At 39.1% G+C, this 21,152-nt stretch overlaps 2 protein-coding genes across 2 annotated transcripts; one reads left to right on the forward strand and one right to left on the reverse strand.

Annotated features, from left to right (window-relative positions):
• Positions 1 to 125: 125 nt before the first annotated feature.
• LOC146475332 (centrosomal protein of 78 kDa-like) lies at positions 126 to 12,204 on the forward strand. Its single transcript, XM_085115736.1, has 18 exons — positions 126 to 394; positions 1,525 to 1,606; positions 1,790 to 1,886; positions 2,253 to 2,325; positions 2,874 to 2,977; positions 3,516 to 3,690; positions 4,206 to 4,319; positions 4,940 to 5,004; positions 5,697 to 5,803; positions 6,642 to 6,734; positions 7,133 to 7,184; positions 8,155 to 8,242; positions 9,235 to 9,275; positions 9,620 to 9,697; positions 9,831 to 9,890; positions 10,086 to 10,158; positions 11,128 to 11,224; positions 11,694 to 12,204. Exons 1-18 carry the CDS (start codon positions 133 to 135, stop codon positions 11,800 to 11,802), a joined length of 1,770 nt encoding a protein of 589 aa, XP_084971862.1. The 5' UTR covers positions 126 to 132; the 3' UTR covers positions 11,803 to 12,204.
• Positions 12,205 to 12,865: 661 nt separating this feature from the next.
• LOC146475333 (voltage-gated potassium channel KCNC1-like) lies at positions 12,866 to 16,657 on the reverse strand. The gene is made up of 2 exons (XM_085115542.1): positions 15,853 to 16,657; positions 12,866 to 13,843 (listed from the first exon to the last, which is right to left on the reverse strand). The coding sequence occupies exons 1-2, from the start codon at positions 16,429 to 16,431 to the stop codon at positions 12,911 to 12,913; spliced, it is 1,512 nt and encodes a 503-aa protein (XP_084971668.1). The 5' UTR covers positions 16,432 to 16,657; the 3' UTR covers positions 12,866 to 12,910.
• Between the last annotated feature and the right edge of the window lie 4,495 nt (positions 16,658 to 21,152).

The following is a 21,152-nucleotide window of genomic DNA, read 5'->3' on the forward strand; positions in this document are numbered from 1 at the left end:
AGGTTTTTGTTCGTTTTGAGGAAATTTTCCTACGGAACAACAGATAACCTTAAGGATGACCTATCCTGGTTAACACGATCGCACTTTGCTTGATTTTCTTCGCTACTGGCGGAAAAGAAAAGGGCGCCAAATATGACCATGATCGAAACTGTTCGCCAGCGGCAAAAAAACTCCACGGATTTTGCGTCTTGTTACGACAACCTTTGCGCTTTACAGAACTCTTGTCCTCTTGGATCGATCACTGCAAATTTAGATGAGCTTACTATTGACTGCAATGCTGATCGAATTCGACACGCTGACTGGACACCAATCTTGAACGCGCTAAAGATCAACAAGACTTTGAAATTTGCGGCTTTTAGAAGCTACTGGCAGCAAACGCTATATCCAGATGGAGGTAAGCTTATCGATCCGTATCATAGAAGCGGGTTTAAGCACAACCTATAAATGCAAGTTCTGGAAAGATTTCCGCACAGACATGCATGGTCGCACTGAGTGCATAATGGTGTTGGACAATTCCCCCTCCCCCCCCCCCACCCCTCCACAGACTACAGATTGGGGGGCTAGTTGTCTAAATATCGGAGGGTGTAGTCTGGGGCTAATTGTCTGAGGGGCAAGTTGTCTGACATTCCTGTACATGTATTAAGCTAACCCAGATTAACAGTAGAATTGAGTTGCAAAATGTATACATGTACATAATTAATGTAGGGACTGTACTGAGAAATGTTGCCCAATGTCTTTCTATTTTTAACTCTCTCATGTCCTAAGTGGACCTTCTGTTGGAGGCGGCAACATAGTGGGGACTTTCCATTTTTTTAATGAATAAAATGAATGAATGACATTCTTATATACTGCACATATCACCAAGTCTCATGGCGGTTTACAATTCTATGGGGTGAGATCAGAAGGCCAGAGCACAACACTGGGAACTACGTCCCCTACTCTTGTGTGGGTTCTTTAATGTCCCACAAAGTAATCATGAACAAGGGTTGTGAGACAGGACCTCTGATTTATCGTCCTTATCCGAGAAGACTAGAAAGTCTAACCATTTGCAGATGTCATAAAAAAGCAGCACTTTTCTACTCAACTAATTAAAGACCCTGAGTGTTGGTCCGGCCGGGGTTTTTGAACCTGCAACCTTCCGCACGGGAGCCCAGTGCTCTACCAACTGAGCCAATCCCCCCACTCCTTGAAGACAGCAAGTTTTTGTTTAAAAAAGTGAGGATAGCAGGTTTCTTGTCTAAAGAAACCACCAAAAGCTGAAGCCTCTGATTTTTTTGTTCTTGAAAAGGTACTAACAAACATTTGAAGAGCTGCCTGATGCCTGTCATGAATCTTCAGGCGAGGGAGGGGGGTAGTGCAGAAAAAAAGTTGAACGCATTGAGAAAGGTCAAAACCACCAACCCAGCTTACTGATATGAGTGCACCTTCATGCATGTTAATGCTACAGTAGAATTAATTTTTACTCCTTTTATATGTAATGTGTGCAACAGAAAATAACATTCCTTGGTTCTATGTTTTCTACAGAAGTATCAGAGCAACGTTTGCAAGCCTTGCGGAAGAAAGCTCCAGCAATCCGCAGCAAGGATGTTACATACCGGGTGTGCAGGTAAACAATGAATATTCTTATTATACTGTATAAAAAATAAATAAAATATTTATAAAACATTAAAATTAATGTTATTGTTCAAGGTGCTTTTCATCTGCTCAGAATTTACTGACTGACTCTCACTGTAATAATTAAAATTATGTTTCAATTAAGAATTTGTAACCAATAACTTTGAATTTACAGGACAATCAAGGAATGTTTATTCATCACTGAGAGCTTGAATTCCCTGATTTTCCAAGGGATTCCTCTGAGAGAAAGAGACCTGGCTTGTTTGGCAAAGGTAACTCATTGAAAGAAATTCATAATACTGTATGTGTGCCATTTAGGAGGTGGGATTGGGAAGGGAGGTCTAAAATTCCTGCTTCCCTATCCTACTTGCCTGCTTATTTCTTGGTGCCCCCACCCCACCTCCCCTCACCTCTTTGCAAGTTTTCTCTTTTCTCATGTATTACCAATTTTGCAATAAACTTTCCTCCTAGCCTGCGGAGCAGTCGTTTCCGTTTCCTTTAAGCCAAGCGGGCCGGGCAAGCATGAAAGACGCGTGAGGGCATTGGGCAAAAAGGCTCAGACTGCTACCCCGGCAGGCTACTTTCCTCCAGGATTTTTGTCCCATTTCTCAATTTCCCAACCCTTTTCTTGTTAATAGGGTATATCCAAAAACAGAACTCTACAGCATTTATCTCTGGAATTCTGCCAAATTGGAGACAGTGGTGTTGACAGTAAGTGGCAAATAATTCTGATATCAAATAATTCTACCAGACTACAATGGTGATCTTTTCAACTTTGTCTGCCTCTATTCAGTGATGATTCCTCCCTGGTCCATTATGAATAAAAGTTTATTCTGAAAGAAATACTGTAAAAAGAGCATCAGTGGCAAATAAAAGTATGAAAAATCACACAATCATTTAGTCTGAAAATTTTTTGGATTAAGGGTTACATTTAAGAAGTCAGTCCATTTGCTCCAACATGTAATGATCATAAAAATTTACCTTAAAATCTTCAGTGCATCTCACTTAGATTGGGAAAAAGGAAGATTCATTTTATGACTTCAAAACTAAATACGGTACTTGAATATTGATGAGAAGGTGAAAGTTGAAAAAAGGCGAAAGAACATTCTGATGTGGTGCTTATTTGAAATTAATTTTGATTGTCCTGTCTGGTGTGCATTTAGTAACTGTATAATTCTAAAATTCAATTACTAGTTTCAGATTAAATATTTATTAATTAAAATTAATTTACTGAATTTAATTTATTTTTGTTGTTGTAGTCCTATGCAATGCTATTAAAAACAACACATCAGTGATTACTGTGAACTTTACCGGCTGCAGTCTGACATGGAAAGGAGCTGATGCACTGGCTAAAGTTATCAGAGTGAGTTTCATCAACTTTGAAGCCTTAGGTGCAGTGGTGTACATGTTGGTGGGTTAGTGGTAATTTCATGTCATTTGGACTTTTAATAAGTGCAAACTTGTATGATCAGAAGATTGAGGGTCAGTAGTTCAAGCCTGGGTTCAATCTGGATAAGGGGGTTAGTTTCTAAAAGAAACTGTGGTGCTGCGTCGGTGGGGAGTAGAAACGAATGTTTGGTTTATCAACAGAGTTGATAACTAAAGGTAAATTGGCCACCGTAAAGAGATTTGAGTGCTGACGTTTTGAGCTTAAGCCCTTCGTCAGAGGGCTAATGCTTGAAACATCAGCACTCAAATCTCTTTACAGTGGTTAATTTACCTTTAGTTATCAACTCTGTTGATAAACCAAACATTCGTTTCTAGATTTAATCTGTTTGATTGTACATGCATACCAACTTATTCTTTCCAATTATATCAACTTTCCGGTCAATATTCAAGGTGCATATGATAGGTTTTTTACTTCAAATATCTCACTTTACCTCTTGTTTCTTGATCATCAGCATCAAGCCACAAGGCGTCACGGTGTAGCATGGCAAGATAGCCTGCGCTATCGCCGTCCAGATCTGGACAGAATGCCTGGACTTCGTCGAATAACAATTTGTAAAAATCCGCTCATTAATGACCGTGGAGCTGAGCTGATAGCCGAGGCACTAAAAGATGATCTTTGGGTCAAAGGTAAAGTTTCTGTAAATCGATAACTTGCACCAAAGTGTTCATGAATGTTTTAAATAATAATGTTTTTACAATTATTGTAAACTTGCCACACTAAAGAAGTCAAACAGCCATCTTTTCTCTCTTCTCGAACGAGGGAAACTGGTGCATTCTAACTCCCTTTGTTTTCCCACTGTTTTTCCAACTTTCATTGTTAAGGGTGCCAGCAACGCAATATCTCCCTCCTCTAGCTTTCTTATTCACTCTATCTGACATATTGTATCCAACATTACATCAACAGATGACTTGTCACATGGTATTTTGACCATCGATTTGAACAATCATTTTTCAGCTTACTAAGTAAAATAGTCCAACTTTCGGTGCTTTTAAAATCATAAAGTTTCACACTAGGGATTTCAAACTTTGGAATCTTACATTTCAAATGTTATATTTTATAACTACACAAAAATGTATTTTGTTTCATATGCACTTTAAGTCTGAATTCCTATGAATTTCTTTCTTTTCTTTTCACTTTATAGCTTTGGATATGCAGCAGTGTGGTGTCTCAACTGAAGGAGCCATGGCTTTCCAACCAGTGTTAAAATTTAACACTACAATCACTGTACTGGATCTTAGACTTAACCCTTTGATTGGTAAGTGGGTCATGCAATAGACCCTTCTCTAAAATGGTGGCAACAGATTTGAATCAGTTAAAATTGAACTGAATGAAAAACTGATACCAGCACTGGAAAGATAAGATAAGATAAGATAAGATAAGAGAAGATGGCAGTTTATTGTGAAAATACCCTTAGCTTTTGTGAGACCAGCAAGCTAGGCTCACCAGCTAGTTTACAGGTATTTCACACTAAAAGATTAAAATAACTAACACAAATTAAAAAACATCAAATGGCATACTAGCTAAAATTTAAATTTCTAATACAAATTAATCATCATACGTTTTGACTGACTTTAATTTAGTAACCTTGCAAAGCTTAAGCATATTTGGTGTTATATCGACTTAGGAAATTTAAGATGAAATTTGACAAATTTTACAGACGTTTGTACATGACTGGGGGTACAGTATATGTCATACCCCCAGTCATACAAACATCTGTAAATTTTTCATTGCTATTAATAATAATTATGGTCTCAGAATTCACTTGCAAGCATTTAGGAATAGAGAACTTGCAGAGTGAACTCCAAACCTGAATATTTTTCTTACTCTATAGACATAAATTCTTATTCTTTCTCTGTGTTCATTTCCAATACACAGAACGAGAAGTGTTTGGATCACTGATGGAACAGCTGATGATTAACACAGGAGACAGTGAATTAGAAGTATGGGGTAGTTGTAGTTTATAGCAGCTCTGCCTAAATGTTTTGACTGACTTGACTTATGGTCACTGAATTGAATAATCCATTTCTGCAGCTGTATATCATAGTTTCTTAAGTTTTGATTGATGTCATTGCATCTGGAGTCCCACCTCACATTAAGCTCTGAAAACAATAGAGAACTTACATGTAAGCAATGACAACGGCGACGGAAACGAACTGGAAAATGTCACTTGAAAATATATCTTCATAATACATGTATTTGTGCTACTTCACGATTATTTCAACTCATTCAACTTGTACAAAAACGGCGAACTACCCAGGAACCATTATTATTGGTTAGCCTGTGAACAGGCTCTCAAGTGGGGTGTAGGCCAAAAAGAAAAATCTGCGAGCGGAGCGATGTATGTTTGTCTTCACCCTATACCCCACATGGGAGAATGTTCACTTGTTTGAGTTAAGAAGCAGAATGAAAAATACGCCGTTGTGTGCTCACGTTCTCCACAAAACCTTGAATTTGGTCATTTCAAACGCATTTTGATTTATGTTGCTACGTGTTTATCAGTGAGTTTAAAACTCTTGTGACCAGATTGAGCTGATCCTTAGTGAATCTTTTTTCCCTTATAAACCAGCCTTTGGTTATTACTGCATACCTAGTCTACCAAGCGCGTTTTATTATTAATTTTTTTTATTTATAGTATCCCTGGTTGGTAATTCGAGAGCCAAAACCAGGACGAATAAGACCACGAAAACGAGGAGGGCAATTCAAAGGGAAATCTGCTTCAATTCAACAGCGAGGAGGAAGGTGAGTTTTATTTATTTATTTATTTATTTATTTATTTTTTTCATTGAATCTGTTTTTGTGAACTTTGCATACAAGTAGTATTTGCTCACGACGGATTTTTTTTCTTGGTCAAACAATTGCAAGTCGCTACACACTAAAGTACCTGATCTGTTCGTGGTCCATTTCACGGGATTGTTCATGTCACCATACATAGATTAATTTTGAGATTGTCTTAGTTCTGTATATATTGGGTGGAAGCCTTGCAAGGGTCTGAGTTTCCCGTTCGTGCCTTTCCCTTTTAGGCAACTTTTTAAATATTTTATTATGTATTTATATGTACCATTCATATCTGTGTGTATTGCCCAATAAAGTTTGATAGACTATACATTCGTCTGGGCTCGGTTCGAGGCGTGTAAGTTAGTTAAATGTTTAATTGAAATACTATTCTCAGTAAAGGCACAAACTTTCGGCAAAAACACTCGTAAAAGTTTAATGCAACAACGCGAAGTGAAGGAAAGGAGGTTCACTAATAATTATATTAATAATGGCGATAAAGGCATTATGGAAAATGAAAATGGTGAAGATTGATCCAGTTGTCATTGGGTGTCTAGCCTGGACAAAACCAAAACGGCTTGAAGAGAACCTCAAGGAAATTGGAAGTAGAGTGACGACTGCATTAGTGCAAAGGACAGTGCTGTTGGCTGAGAATGGTGACACCACCAGTACATGTATTTGTGCTGTTATTATTGTTCATTTTAATATGGTTATATGAGGTTATCCTAGGCCAACATACTTGACACATGATCCATTTTGGGTTATTCAGTCTTTTTGTTTTATATTCTCTCCTTTAATATCATAGAGCTGGTATTTCCAAGAATGCGTCTGTCATATCAAAGAAGTCTTCTGCTGGATTCATTCCTTGGAGAACCGCTGCCAGAGTTGGAAAAAACAGGTCAGAATCCATATTTCCATAACTTTTTGCCGGTATCAAACAAAGCAACATGTAAACGAACGCAGTTTTGGAGAGTTCATCTGTCTTGTGTGATTCAGTCGGCCTCTTGTTCAAAGAACGAGAGTAAAGAAACGTAGGTCGGTCCATTCAGCATTGATAAAATAATAATAATAAAACGATTTATATAGCGCCATATCCATGGCTCATGGCGCTTTACAATACGATAGTATTGAAACGAAAATCGAAATAAAAATTTACACCAGTGATAATAAAACCTAATCTAATAATCTAGCAATGAGGCTGGTACCCAGAGTGTCAAAACACGGAATGGCCTGCTCTGAAAAAAACATTTATCGTGATAATTCTCCATTTTTTTTACTTGTTTCTTTCATTATTAGACACAAACTCGGACGACAGGTTGCACAGGAAGGTGTTTCTGCTAACAAGAAGGTAAGCTTGTGACCCTTGGTTTTGTTCCTTGTAAAACATGATTATTTACTCGTGAACAGAGCGGTTTTCAATTGAGTGTCGAAAGTAATTTGCGTTTGCTTTGGTTTTGCTTTACTACGCTCAGTGATTGGCCAGCACAACACGCGCCACTTTCTCAACCAATGAGAAGCAAACCCCAAACCAATTGTGTTTTCGCCACACGCGTTTTCCCGCGCTTGGCGCCAGTTACACGTATTTGCTTCGAATTCTGATTGGTTCGTTGTGTTGTTTACATCTGTTGCAATTGGCCAATCATTATCAATGGCTCTTACCTCTCATTACTCATTGTAGAAGGCCATGCAGGATCAACCTGCCTGCTTTCCCTGGGTTGGCTTATAACAGTTTTACCGGCGCCATAAACGTGAAATGCGATGATACGATCACGATTCTAGTGATTCTAGATACGCGCCGGAATGAAAAAACAGTGCAGGCTACTTTTGGAAATAAAAAAAGGTCGATTGTTTGTTTGAAGACATGGCTGTTAAAAATACATTTTCATACGAAATTATCGTTTGTGCAGTAGGAGCTTGTCTGAGTAATTATACGGCGCGATGTCATTGGGCCTGCTACACATACCACAGCCGGGAATCTGTTAGAGAAAAGCTTATGGTTTTATTGTGATGTGTCTTTTAATGTTTGCAGGATTTGGCTCATCAGGGCTCAGTTGTTCAAAGCCCGATTAAGCTAATCCTGGATTAACGTGACTTTGATTTGAGTTTAATAACTAATTAATAATGATTCTTCCAAAAGATTTCTGGCCCTCAGTTTTGACTTACACTTTCTTTACCTTTAGCTTGAAATGAACCTTTAAAACAATTTTTAACGAGCGGGATGAAAACCTCGATTAACTTTTAATCGGGTTTCGAACAACCCGGCCAAGTTGCATAATTTCACTGTTTCTGATAACGTTTCTTTGTTCTTTCATTTACAGGTCAAGACTGCTGTTAGTAAACCACGAGCTACCAGTTCTCCGTTGGCAAGCGAAGATGAACAAACTACCAATCGTACAAGTATCACGGGTAGGACCCATCAGCAAAAATTCTACTAATTACAAATGAAAGTTAGCTGTTATGCCGAGATACAGATAAATTATCGCTTATCAGGTTGTTTTGATTCGTTGTTCCGATTCAGCCAGAAGCACAGAAGTGACTCTACGAAGGAGGAATTCAAAGTGTCGAAAGAATGTATATTAGGAGTCCAAAACTCCAAAACTAAAATCTATAAGAAAAAATTTAATATAAACTGTATTAATTAGAGCGGTTTTCAATTGAGTGTCAAAAGCAATTGCGTTTTTGCTTTGGTTTTGTATTACTACGCTCTGTGATTGGTTGACAAAACTCGCGCCACTTTCTCAACCAATAAGATGTAAAACCAAAACCAATCGTGCCTCGCTCGCACGCGTTTTCCCGCGCTTGGCGCCGGTTACATGTATTTGCTTTGAATTCTGATTGGTTCATTGCACTGTTTGCGTCGGTTGTGATTGGCCAGAGTAATTACTTTGGTTTTGGTTTTACCACACTCAACTGAAAACCGCTCTATGGAGGGGAACATATATTAAAGTTTTCCGAATAACCACATCGGTGGTAATTAATACTGAAGTTAGTCATGGCTAATAGTACAATACAATAACTTTATTTAAAGAAGGAGGACTCAGGAGTAATAACTTGTTACAGTTTTCTAAGTTTTCTAATAAGAAGTAGTAGCGAGCACCGTAGGCGGTATGGTTAACCCTTTAACCTCTAATATCAAAGAACAAATTATCTTATCTTGTGCCCATACTTTTCTTATAAAAGTACTGGGGAAAAGTTATTAAAATATCAAGAAAATTCTCCTGGGGTGATCATATCCTTAATTCTCATGACCTCGAGGGTTGAAAAAGCAGTGATACTACAAGGGGAAATTTCATGCTGATCACTGTTAGGACTTAAAGGGTTAATAACAAGAACTTTCCGCGATCTCCATGACGTGGCAACATAATTACCTATCACATGTATCTATGTTTCCATTCCAGAGAGTTCCGTTGACAATCGTGAAAAGCTGAAGGACATGCAGGTAACATTTTCAGTCTTCTTAGCTGTGTTGTGTTAAATCACTACATCAATTTATGAATAAACGTTAGGTTCAGCCCTTTGTCAGACCGAATCTGACGAAGGGCTGACGCTCGAAATGTCAGCGTCAGCAACAGTTCCGTTTTCGGTGACTGTTTTCATCGGATGCGTGTGGAAGGCAGGCAAAACCGGAAAAATCTTTGCGTTTTCAAACGTAAACGGATAGGCGTGGACGGCGCCTTATAATAACCAAGTTTAAGAACTTTGTAAATTGCCCGTCACCATGCAAATGTCTGGGAAATTTCCTAAATGTATGAAACTACATCTTGGCTATTTGAACTTTTGTAGTTTGAGATGGAGATGCTTAAACGGCGTCTTGAAGATGAAAGCCGAGCGAGGGCTACTGCTGATTCAAGGATACTCGAAGTAAGTTATATCACTGTCCGACTCCCTTCTTTGTCCAAAAAAATTAAACACGGTTTTACATGTACACCTATCTTTTTCCGTTAGCAATAAACGTTTCATAAAACTAAAATATTTGTTTCTACTTACGTTTCAGTTAGAAGTCGAAAATAGAAGACTGCAACAGGAGATACGGCTGCTGAAGACCAAACAGACGGTGAGTAACTTCTAGCTGCAACTGTTATTGAATAAGAAAGACAAAGCGGTGTATCCTTGAGACCTAGAAAATCTGTTTTTGAATTGCATTCAGCAAATTGTGTTTCAAAAAGCTGCTAAGAATCTAAGCTTAGAAGCCAAACTTTTTTTACACTTACAATAGCTAATTGTTTCTTTTTTTTCTGATCTTATACAGTTGCCTCCAAGTCGACCCTTTCCAGCGAACGGCACCTTACTAAACACCACGTTTGATCAGCAAAAGAATGCAGGTAATTGCAACATACTAGGGTACTGTGCGTGTAGGGTCCTCACAGAGCTAGGAGAAGATTTCTTCACAAGGAAAACCCAGGCATGAACAAAACAGTTTCCCACTCTTGGTACAAGTCTTAGTCATTTTCAAACTCCAAGTGGCCTCTTCAATAGACCTTTACCACGTTAATTACAGCAGTTACCAATAACACGCGACCTACCGTCTTCAAAAGAGTCGGATAAAGTTATGTTTTGGTGGACGTCAATCAAAGAAAAGCCATTGAAATTATTTTGAATTCTGACAAGATTCCAAGGTAACCCGGCAAGAAACTAAAAATTTTACCTCGCTAAGAGAAGGTAAACTTTATTTAAATTGATTTCCAAGCCAGATCAAGGGAAAATAAAAGGTATTTTTGAATTCAAAAATTTAATTTTCACTGCACGTGATAATTTGCTCACTTGCACGCACCGCTGATTTTGCTAAATTATTACGGGTACAGGTAGCGATTTTTAAAAATGTTTAAAAAAATCAGTGCGGCTTCATCTAAACAATGCCCATTCTTTTAGATAAACTGGCTTGGAAATCAACTTTCATAAAGTTTACCACATGTCAGCGGATAAAACTGCCAATTTCTTGATTCTGTTGCCTTGAAATGTTCTCATAATTCAAAATAATTTCAACGGCTTTTCTATGATTGACGTCCACCTAAACGCAACTTTATCGGAGTCTTTTGGAGGAGATAGGTCGCGTGTTATTGTTAACCGCTGTAAGAATTTTAATGTAGGCCAGATAACGAAAGCCATTGACGTTGCTGGAAAGAGCACCTTAAAATAAGTAAAAAGGCCAGTTTTAGAACAGCAAAGTTGTAGTGTTGTAACTTCAGGATGCAGACGTTTGTATGATTTTGTACGTTTTGAATTTTTGATACATCTTACCCACGTCAATTTTCTTTACCATTGACGGTTTATTCTTCTAATTATTTTTTCAGGAGCAAGAACAATTCTTGAAGATGATCGTGTATTGGAGAGCATCGAGGCATCATTCAGGCAGTTTCATGGTTTTTTGGATCTCCTCAAAGGCTCCAGGTGAGTAGAGTATGGTATTGAAAGTGTTGAATTGGTTTGACTCCTTTCTGCCATTTGTTTCCCTTTCCGACATCTTGTTCAGTGGGAAAGTACGTAGAAAGACTTTTACTCTGCCGGCGTTAGTTCTCTGTCTCCTCCTCCTCTCTGGCCTCCTAGCTCAGTCAGTGGATCAACAAACGATCGAATGCGGTCGTGGGTACGATTCCGCCGAGGCCGGAGATCTCTTTTCTTTGCCTCGTGCAATCTCCCATTTCCTTACTATGGCTAACCCTCACTCGGAAATTCATGGATTTACTTTAGCACTTTAACATACACTGCGGAGTTACTACTCTGATCCATCATCTTTCTCCTCAGTTTTGCTCCTTTTCTGATAAATTCGCTGGTGTAGGAAAACATCAGCAACGCTGTTTTTATTGAGAGCATTTACGCGTAAACAAAGCCTTAAATCCAGTTTTCCCGTACTTTTAAGGTTCAGCGATTTGGCGCAAATTCTTGGCGAGAACAGCCGCTTACCAGAGCCGGAGAAAGGCGGCCTGCCTCCCATCTCTGAAGAATCCACCCCTGGCACAGCGAGATGACAAATCCCTTTGTAAAAACATCTTTTAAAACTAACGAGCGAGTCACACTCAGTATGTGTGAACTTCTTTTCGATGAGACAGTTAAGAATCTTAAGCCGAGCATCTTCTAGTAAGAAGATGTTGTTGAAGGTTATTGTTTAGAAGGAACCAGTCAACGGGCGCGAATGTTCATGTCCAAGGGCTGTCTATGTTCATTAAATACAAAGAAATCCAAGCCAAGGATATATATCATGTTATAATCACTGTGAGTGATTTTCGCGATAAAACTCTTATACGTATTTATTATTTTTTACTTTATTATACAGTTTATAATAATATTCTCTTGTATAGTTTATTTTACTTTCAAGATAGTTTTATTTCTAAAAGCTAGTGGCATTAAAGATGTGCTTTACACTTATATTTTTACTCTCTCTGAGTCGTAATATAGTTCTTAGCCGCGAAAGGATACCAAATAAAGACCTTGCTCGCGGGCTATCTAGCTCTCGTTGTATGAAAGGAAGAAAGACGGGAGATTTGACCGCGCGTGAGGCGCGAAGCGCGACGTGTTTCGTCCTTCACACTCGCGAGTCTCTTATCTCCTTTCGTGCCTTCCCTCTCCTTCCAGCGCCTGTGACGCATCGCAAACTTTGCCTTCGCGAGAACAATTCCGCCCGTTACCTAGGTTACGGTATTCGCATTTTATCTTTTTGCGGTATCTTTTTCCTTTCGTTTGAGTTAATGTTATTAGATATTTAATTAGTGCTCTGGTATGGAGCGATTTTAGAAGGTGGCCATGTCCGCGAAAATAACGCTCGTTATGTTAGACAAATTATAGTCGCTGCTAGCATCTAAAGCTCTTTTGCAGTGTGAAGGAAACTGCCGCCAGTGATCATCACTTTCTAATTGAAAATCTTTCACTATTTGTGTTTGTTTTTTAATTTCCTTTTAGCCTACTCGTAGGCAAGGTAGAGACCTAGCTTTCAAACATCAACTAAACAGTCCTTGTGAAAGGGCTTTTCTCATTTTTATGGCTTGATTCTTTCTTCCAACCAAGCTAGTTAAAGTTTGACCATTTTAAAAACATTTTCGCCTGTTATAATGATTTAAGATACTTTTGAGAGTAGAAAGTTTAGGCTTCCTGATGATTTTTTTGAAGAATACTTGACATTTCCAGTCCTCTAACATAAGTCTCGTACGCCGCCTTTCTGATCGGCCTTCTCCGATACTGTGACGAAGATTTCCGTTTCACACTCGACCGGCGCCTTACAAACGTCTTCGCATTAACGCTCCCATTGATCTCGGACGCCGATCCACTGCGCCTGCGCGCAAAACGCTTGTACCTCAAATTGGCGGGAACTTGCGCCAGGGTCGGCATCTTTGTTGAGCGTCGAGGCTGCTGTATGCGCGTGCGTGCTTGCATGTAAAAGTAAGAGAAGTTGCTGCCGATCACTGAAACCGGAAGTGCGATGATTATGACGCCGCATATAGCGCACATGGCTCCGATTATCTTCCCTACTTTGGTCACCGGAACTACGTCACCATATCCTAGAGTAGTGACAGTCACGATAGCCCACCAAAAGGATTCTGGGATGCTAGGAAACATTTCTCTGTTGGCTTCATTCTCTGCGAAGTAAATCATGCTGGAGAATAGGATTATGGGAACACTCAGGCTTATAAAAACCAGGAATAGTTCGTTCTTGCTGGACATTAGCGTGTGGAATAAAATTTGAAACGAAAAGGACAGGCTGAAAATACGGAAGATTCGAAGGGTTCTCATGACAACCAGCCAGGAAGTTCTTGTTCCCAAATCGTAAAGTGAGAGATAAAATGGTAGCACAGCTAGAAGATCGATCCAGTTCATAGGATTTCGAGTGAAGCTCTTAAATTCCGGGCAAAAAGTGAGACGGAGGAGAAACTCTACTGTGAACCAAAGGGATGTCACGAAATCCAAAGTTCGCAGTATCCTCATTGTTGTTGGATGTTCCTTGATGGATGTCACGGTGCTCAGGCAGAATTGCGTGACGGAGATCAGGATGAACAGACTTGTTAAGCCAATGAAAACCTGTGAAATATAATTCAGACGTTCAGCCAATGAAAACCTGTGAAATATAATTCAGACGTTTAGCCAATGAAAACCTGTGAAATATGATTCAGACGTTTAGCCAATGAAAACCTGTGAAATATAATTCTGACGTTCAGCCAATGAAAAGCTGTGATATATTATTCACACTTGTATAAACATTCTGGAAAGTCGCACTTCGCCGTAGGCAGAATAGTCTATAATGATGTTTTAATTGCTTCAAATGATCAGCGCCAACACTTATAAAATATGCATTCAAATAACACCAACTGTATAAACAAGCCTCAGCTTTAATCGTAGCTTTCTGAGAGTTTGTTCTTTAGCGAACTTAAAACCTTCCTTACTGAGAAATTGTAGTCGAGAAGTGAATTCGCTAGAAAGTCAATTTTTATCAAATTTGCCTGCATGACGGGATGCTAAATTTTGTTTACCAAAAAAAAAAAGCATTCGAGAGTTCCCCGTGATCACCAGCCAACTCCAAAATGTAAACAATATTCATGAATACAGTCAACTCTCGCTTTCCGGACTCCACCATTACGGACAGTAGCTAAATCTCCGGCAAAAATAAATTAAGACGTATGACTGAAACAAATTGTTGCTGTTACGGATTCTCGTTATTAAGGACACTATTAACTCGCGGTCCCGAGGATGTCAATTAAAGAAGTTGACTGTATGCCGAAAAGCCAAAATTTAATTATGCGTTTGCGGGCATTTGATTCTATCAAAACAGCGAAAGCCAGGTATTAGAAAAGAACGTTTGTGAATAACATAAGACCTCGGTACTTTCAAAGCTTTCATCAATTTTAAATGAACATTTTAGTTATTGAAATCAGGCTCTCAATCGAAAGCTTTTGAATCGTGATTCTATAAAAAGATTGAGCAATAATTGACCGTCGACTCCACGAATTTAATTGGAGCTAAAAATGATCAGGTGTTTTTAGGAAAGGTTTTGTTGCAAAGATGTTTTTTTTTTCTGGAAAAAAAAACACCTGCAACGGTTTCCTTTAATCTGTTGGTTTATATGCGAATGATCGCTTGCGATGAACTTTGAGCGTAAAACTAAGACAACAGGATCTGTTTGAAGCCACTAATTATAGTTTTTGCGGGGGTGAAGTTGCCATAAAACCACCTTTCTTGACAAGTCAAATTTAAAGCATAAAAATAGGCTTTTCGAAAAATAGAAGTTGCTTGCTGTGGGGAGCATCTAAATAACGATACTGCCTTTTTTGCGAAATTTTTGTCAACAGTTTTTCCATATTTTTTTGATTTTATTATTATTATTTTTGGGGTATGAAAACACGTGAGTGTTCTTAATAAAAAATAGTGTCAGAAGAGCAAGCTTATCATTCCTAAATCCGTTATATCTTCTCTTTATAGTAATGGTTCTCATTCCATCAACAAAAAGGATTATTATTTGAAATGTCAACAAACCTGCAATGGCTCATATTTGGCAAATCATGCCTTCTTACTCTAGTTGTGCCTTAAAACGTAAAAATTAAATTAAACATCAATGATTTGGCTTTAAATTTAAGCTTAAAATGGGAATAAAATTGCCTGATGTGTAAAGAGCTTTCGGCAACCATTAGGTCGAGTATGTTCTGTCGAGATCTGCTTGAAGTTTGTAACATTGGATCGACGGACGCTGTATTCTTAAAAATCGGCGGATCTTCGTCATTTTTCAAGGTTGTGAATGAAATACTGGTAAAACCGGTCAAACGTTCTTTAGCGCAAAGTGTTCTTTCCTATCTTTCGAGTCTGTGGATGCCGGAAATTAAATCCTAGAGCTTGACATTCAAATGGCCGCTATACTGAACCTCGCGGCTATATGTTTTTTGTTCAAGCGGTACTTTTTCTTATACTTTGCATGCAAGGTGCATCAGCAAATGGGAAACTATTGAGTAGCACTCTTGCCAGGTGCTGGTTCGGTTTTAGATTTGTTGCAATATGGAATTCTGTTGGCTATATAGCAAGGAGAAAACTCACATGTTTACCTTTGCAGCCGGAGACGAGTGTGGGTCGTCCAATAAAGCCCACACTTTCGGTCGGAATCGTTTCCAACTTTTCCGATAGTTTCGTTTGAGCACTGTTTCTGATCCAAAAAAGCTCGCAAGAGTGCGTTTGCGTTCTCTTTTGCTACCATTGTCACCAGAAGCCTTCCTCGCGTTGTCGAGATGAAACGTTTTCAGCGTTTCTTCCGTATTGATTTGCCTCTTGTATAACACCCAACAACATGGCTCAATATCGCGGTCATTAATTCCCCAATACGACAACTCCTCTTGAAATAGCGCCGAGCAAACGTCGACGGGGCAGTGGAGCTTTCCGATGCGATAATAATTCAAAACCTCTGAGAAAATTCGCGGATGCCGGTCGAAAAAATATTCGCCCAGGACGGGGTCATAATCGGGACTGTTCGGATGATTTTCTGCTATCCACGACAGCCGCGTGTCGGGAACGTTTTTCAAGGTTGTCAAAAAGGTATTATGTCGAAAACCTCCAACGTTGATAGTTATCCTATCATTTCGTAAAGCGTCGAAAATAGGGTCGCTAGCGGTCGAGATTTTGCCGGCCATTTTTGTTTCTGAGACAAGTGTTTTGAGAGTTGAACACAGCAGTTAGGACCGCACAAAAGCTGCATGAAGTGTCCCCTTGCGTCAAATACAAGGTGGCTTAGTTTTAATTAAAGCTTTCACAGTGGATTGTTTAAGTTGTATCAGTTGGGTGACATTTATTACAGGAAAACTCCTTTCAAGAATGTTTGTTTATAATTTTATTAACACTTGAAGCCGGAATTAGAACGTATAGGGATTTTTGTAAGCGATCTTGATTTTGAATGCAAAAGGTAAATCTCATGTAATTATTACTTCAAATAAAACGCTAAAGGTGTGTGTAAAAAATAGCAGATACTTCCTTTTTCAGTTTTGCATTTCAATTGATACTTTTGTTTGCTTTCTTTCAAAGTATTAAAGTCAGAAAAATTGGCTTCTCGTGTAATGCAAGTTCGCCTGCTGTTTTCTAAGGTTGTTGATTTTTGTAGCTGGATTTCAAAAGATTTCACTGTCTTCCTGCGTCAACTGACCTTAGGTGATTAAAACCTTTGAGCGCGAGGATATAATTTTTAATGAGCGACCATTCAAATGAAAGCTAAGCTACTGAGCTGTACTTTGCTGTGGTACTGTTTATTATGCTGTACAAGGTGGTTATAACTTTTGAGTCCGTGGATAAAATCCTGAAGTGTGACCATTCAAATGAAAGCTACTGAGCAGTACTTTCCTGTAGTGCAGTTTATCATGTTGCACAAGGTGGTTGCAACTTTTTGAGTTAATTTGCGGGTAAAACCCAACGCTGTAACCATTGACTGAATAAAAGATACTTAGCAACACTTTGCTGTTACAGTAAACAGTGGACAATATCAGGGTAAGGTGGCTCTAAGTTTTGCGACAATGAACTGTTAAACCCTAAATTGTAACCATTAATACTGTTTGTTATGCTGTACTAGGTGATTCTAACTCGTTTTCGATTGTAAATGAAATGTACTCATTCATCCTTTCCACTTTTGCTGTTTTGGGAAATTTGAAATTTATTTTTTCCCGAATTTTGCCAAGCATCATTCGGGATTGTTCATAATATATGTTGAATTTAGCCATACCATTTGGAATGGAAGATCTCGCAGAAGGTAAACGAGGAACAAAAGGCTTAAGGTTCCGCCGATTTTTAGTGCAAATAGTAGTTTTCTGTAAATTTATTTCTTGATTTGAATTGTGTTTGTTTACTCTGCATTGAAGCGAGGCCCAGCTTTCTTTCGGAAGATGACGACAGGTCAACATTGGCCGCGTTTTATAATTACGTTCATAAAAACGAAAATGCGTCATTAACCGGACTTATTTTCGTTAAGTCTCCAGAACCAATTTTATTTTGTTTTGCTCTTTGTTTTTACTTTTGCACCTGGAATAAGATTTTAAAATCATTTTGACAACTTTCATTTGCCGCCATGTTGGATGCTTATTTTCCTCAGTCCTCCCTCGGTTCTTCTCGGTAACAAAGGAGACATGACGTCAATTAAGGAACACGTGACTTCAGGGTTCAGTTCGGCAGAGATTTCGTCGAGTTCAGTAACTCATCCGGCGAAAAATAATGCTATCTTCTGTTGGTGACATTGTGGATGCAACACGATAACCCGACAAAAAGATGGCAAGACTCACTATTTTCCTTTCCTTTTATTTACAAAATTACAACACGGCAAAGCGGGTCCCTGTTCGTCAACAATCTCGTAGCCAGAGTCCTCGGGCTCTTTGGCCAGTGGTTGGAGAGAGTCTGAAGGATTCGAAAAAAATTAAATTTTTTGATTTACTGGCCCATAACGGCTTGCATTGTAGCCAATCAAAAACATTTTTCGAATTATTCAGTCTCTTCCGGCGACCAACCGCTGGCCAAAGAGCCTGAGGACTCTGGGTACGAGATTGGCACGTCAAATGCTTTGCATTGTGATTCGTCGGCTTTCTTAATCAGCGACGTGGATCACAAATTATGGGAATCGGTGGTGCAAATCACCAAAAAAAAAAATTAAAATTAAAAAATACAACCCATGAAGCAGCAAATACATTTTCTAAAACCTACAGCTGTTTACATTCTTTATTCATGATTTCATACATGGTTATCTTTTTTGTTTCTTGATTCCTGGGATTCAGGTTTGAGGCACTCAGCTCATTCTTGATTTCGTGGCATTTTACTTGCTTGCTGTAAAGAAAACAGACAAGAAATAAGTATGCTTAACCAATACAACTAACCTGTAATATCTGTCCCGGTCAGTGTAATTGATACATAACAAACGCTTGGCCAGTATAGTGATTGATATAAAATTCCTATGCTCGGCCAATAAAATTGATTAGTATAAAATCTACCAGAGTTCTATCACGAATGCTGTTGTCTTGTTGGCTATGCTACTCACTATCTATTCTGTTGTAGATAGTGAGTAGAGTGCGTAGCCTAACACTTTGCCGTTGTCAACAAAATGGAGGCCGCTTCTTCCCGTTTTCGTGTCGGCGAAGAGGATTTGTTGTTAAGTTCTGAACGACTAGTAGAACTATTCTAAAACAATTAGATCATTCGCTCTCGATTTCTATGCGTATTAGTTGATTCGGGCTTCTCCCTCATCAACTATCACGCGATAGAAATTTCAAGCTCATAATCTACTGAGTTGTTGGATATATATTACAGAACCCTTTTTGCAACAAGTTACTGTCGCGTCTTTTCGCGATTTTTCTTTTCAACTCCCATCCGTCGCTAAAAACGAAATTAAGTTGTCGAAAAAGTCTCCGTAATACGAAGGGGGCCCTCACATCTATTATGACAAAGACGAAGTGATGAAGTCCAAATAGTATTCTAAAAATGGTGGGTCTCAAATCCACCAGGTTTGTCTCTCGGCTTTTTTTTTTTATGCGAAAATAAGGGGAAAATTTGAGCCTCACAAAAAAGACCCCAGACCGTGTAAGTCAGAAACAATTTGTTCTGGTGACCGAAGGAATGAAATTTAAACCTCGGTAAACTCAACTATCGATCAAGTGCATGACATAGCTCTATGTATCAATGTCAGGGACACTTAATATCGCTGCAGGATCAGTGATTATGAATCATTATAGGTGGGAAACGTTTTCGCCTTCGCCCAATACCAAAAATCGCTGCTTAAGTTCAATATAAAAAAAAGCTACGAATCAATGTTAAGAGTGAGCGAGGGTACAAGCTATTATTTGAAAATGTTCAGCTACACCACGTTTAATCTCGCTCCAAGAACTCCCTCGTCCTTTCTTTTGCTTGCAAAAAGTTTCAAAGACGCGCCACCATTTTGAATGTAGAGAGGTCACGGGGACGAATCTGTTAAAATGAAGTTGGGTGTCCTTACCTGCGACACAGTCCGCCCAAGGAAACTCGTAGCCGTCTGGCGAAGTGCTCCATTGTCCGTTGGAGTAGGTGTAGGAGTTGGCATGAGGTTTTTCTGGCTTGTACCCCCCTTTACAAGCCACCAGACAGATTTCTTCGCCAACGAAATCAATGCAGCTTAGGCGTCCATTGCTTGGTGCTGGTGGCTTTTGTACACCTGCGAAATACATTTTTCTGAGTAGAAAATATACATGGACATCGCTTTTCTTTACGCTGAGGTTTAGGCCCTTCCACACTAATGCGTTTTCAAAAGTATCCGTCTTCATTTCGGCGAAAACGAAGTAAAACACTTTCATCCACACGAGCGTTTCGTATCGTCTTCACCTATTCACACTAAAACGCCCAACTAACGCAGATGAAAACGGCGGCTTTCGAAAATGGTTTCAAAAGCGGACAAGTGGAAACGGAGACTTTTGAAAACGGTGACGTAACAAGTGTCACATTCCATCGGTTCCAGTCCAAATCGAAGCATCTATCCAAGATGGCAGATGGTCTTGTGATGTTAACACATGCGCAGTCCCAGGTCTCAGTCGTTTCATCGTTTTTGAGCGTTTTAGTGCGGACCACGATAGGTGAAAAATGCGTTTTGAAACGAAAACGCATTAGCGTGGATGGGGCCTTAGCCCGGAAGAAATGTTGCTGTGAAACGGTTGGTTTAGCTCTGAAGAAAGACCTTAGAATACGTACGTATTAAAATTAGTAAAATCTAATCAAATTTTTGCCGAAGAAAACCCATAAACGTTTCCTGGAAACTTATCAAGTAGAATTAGAGAAAACCAGAAGATCAAAAAAAACACGGAATGAAAAGAGAAAAAGGGAAACACGAAGGGGAAAAAAGCGGAGCGGAGCATAAAACGGCGGGTCCGTGAGGGATGTCGCACGCGTGACTGTCGAGCAATAACTTTCGATACTGGCCTCGGATAAGGAAAGAAATTTTCTACCCATGTCACAAACAACAGTTTAGGCAGTGGTTTTCACTAGCTACGCAAGCGCAAGCATAAGTGTGCTTATTTCACCGTGAAAACGGCCTCTACTCAAGCATACGCACAAGCACAAGGATCAAAATTTTTCACGGGCGCAAGCTCAATTAAGCACAAGCATAAGAGCTTTATGTCAAGTGAAAATGAACGCGACGCAAGCACAAGAAAAGGAAAAATTTTGATCCTTGTGCTTGTGCTTTTTGCTTGTGCTTATGCTTGCGTCGAGGCCTTTTTTTACGGTGAAATAAGCATTCTTGTGCTTGCGTCGCTAGAGAAAACCAGGCTTTAAAGAGCACTGACATATGCGCAAAATCTTGAATCTCGCAAAACATTGGACCAAGTTGAACGTCTTACCAGCTTCAACGCAACAGCAAAAT

The sequence above is a fragment of the Pavona decussata genome, unplaced genomic scaffold, assembly GCF_977016875.1.
Source record: "Pavona decussata unplaced genomic scaffold, jaPavDecu1.1 SCAFFOLD_84, whole genome shotgun sequence".
Lineage (NCBI taxonomy): Eukaryota > Metazoa > Cnidaria > Anthozoa > Scleractinia > Agariciidae > Pavona > Pavona decussata.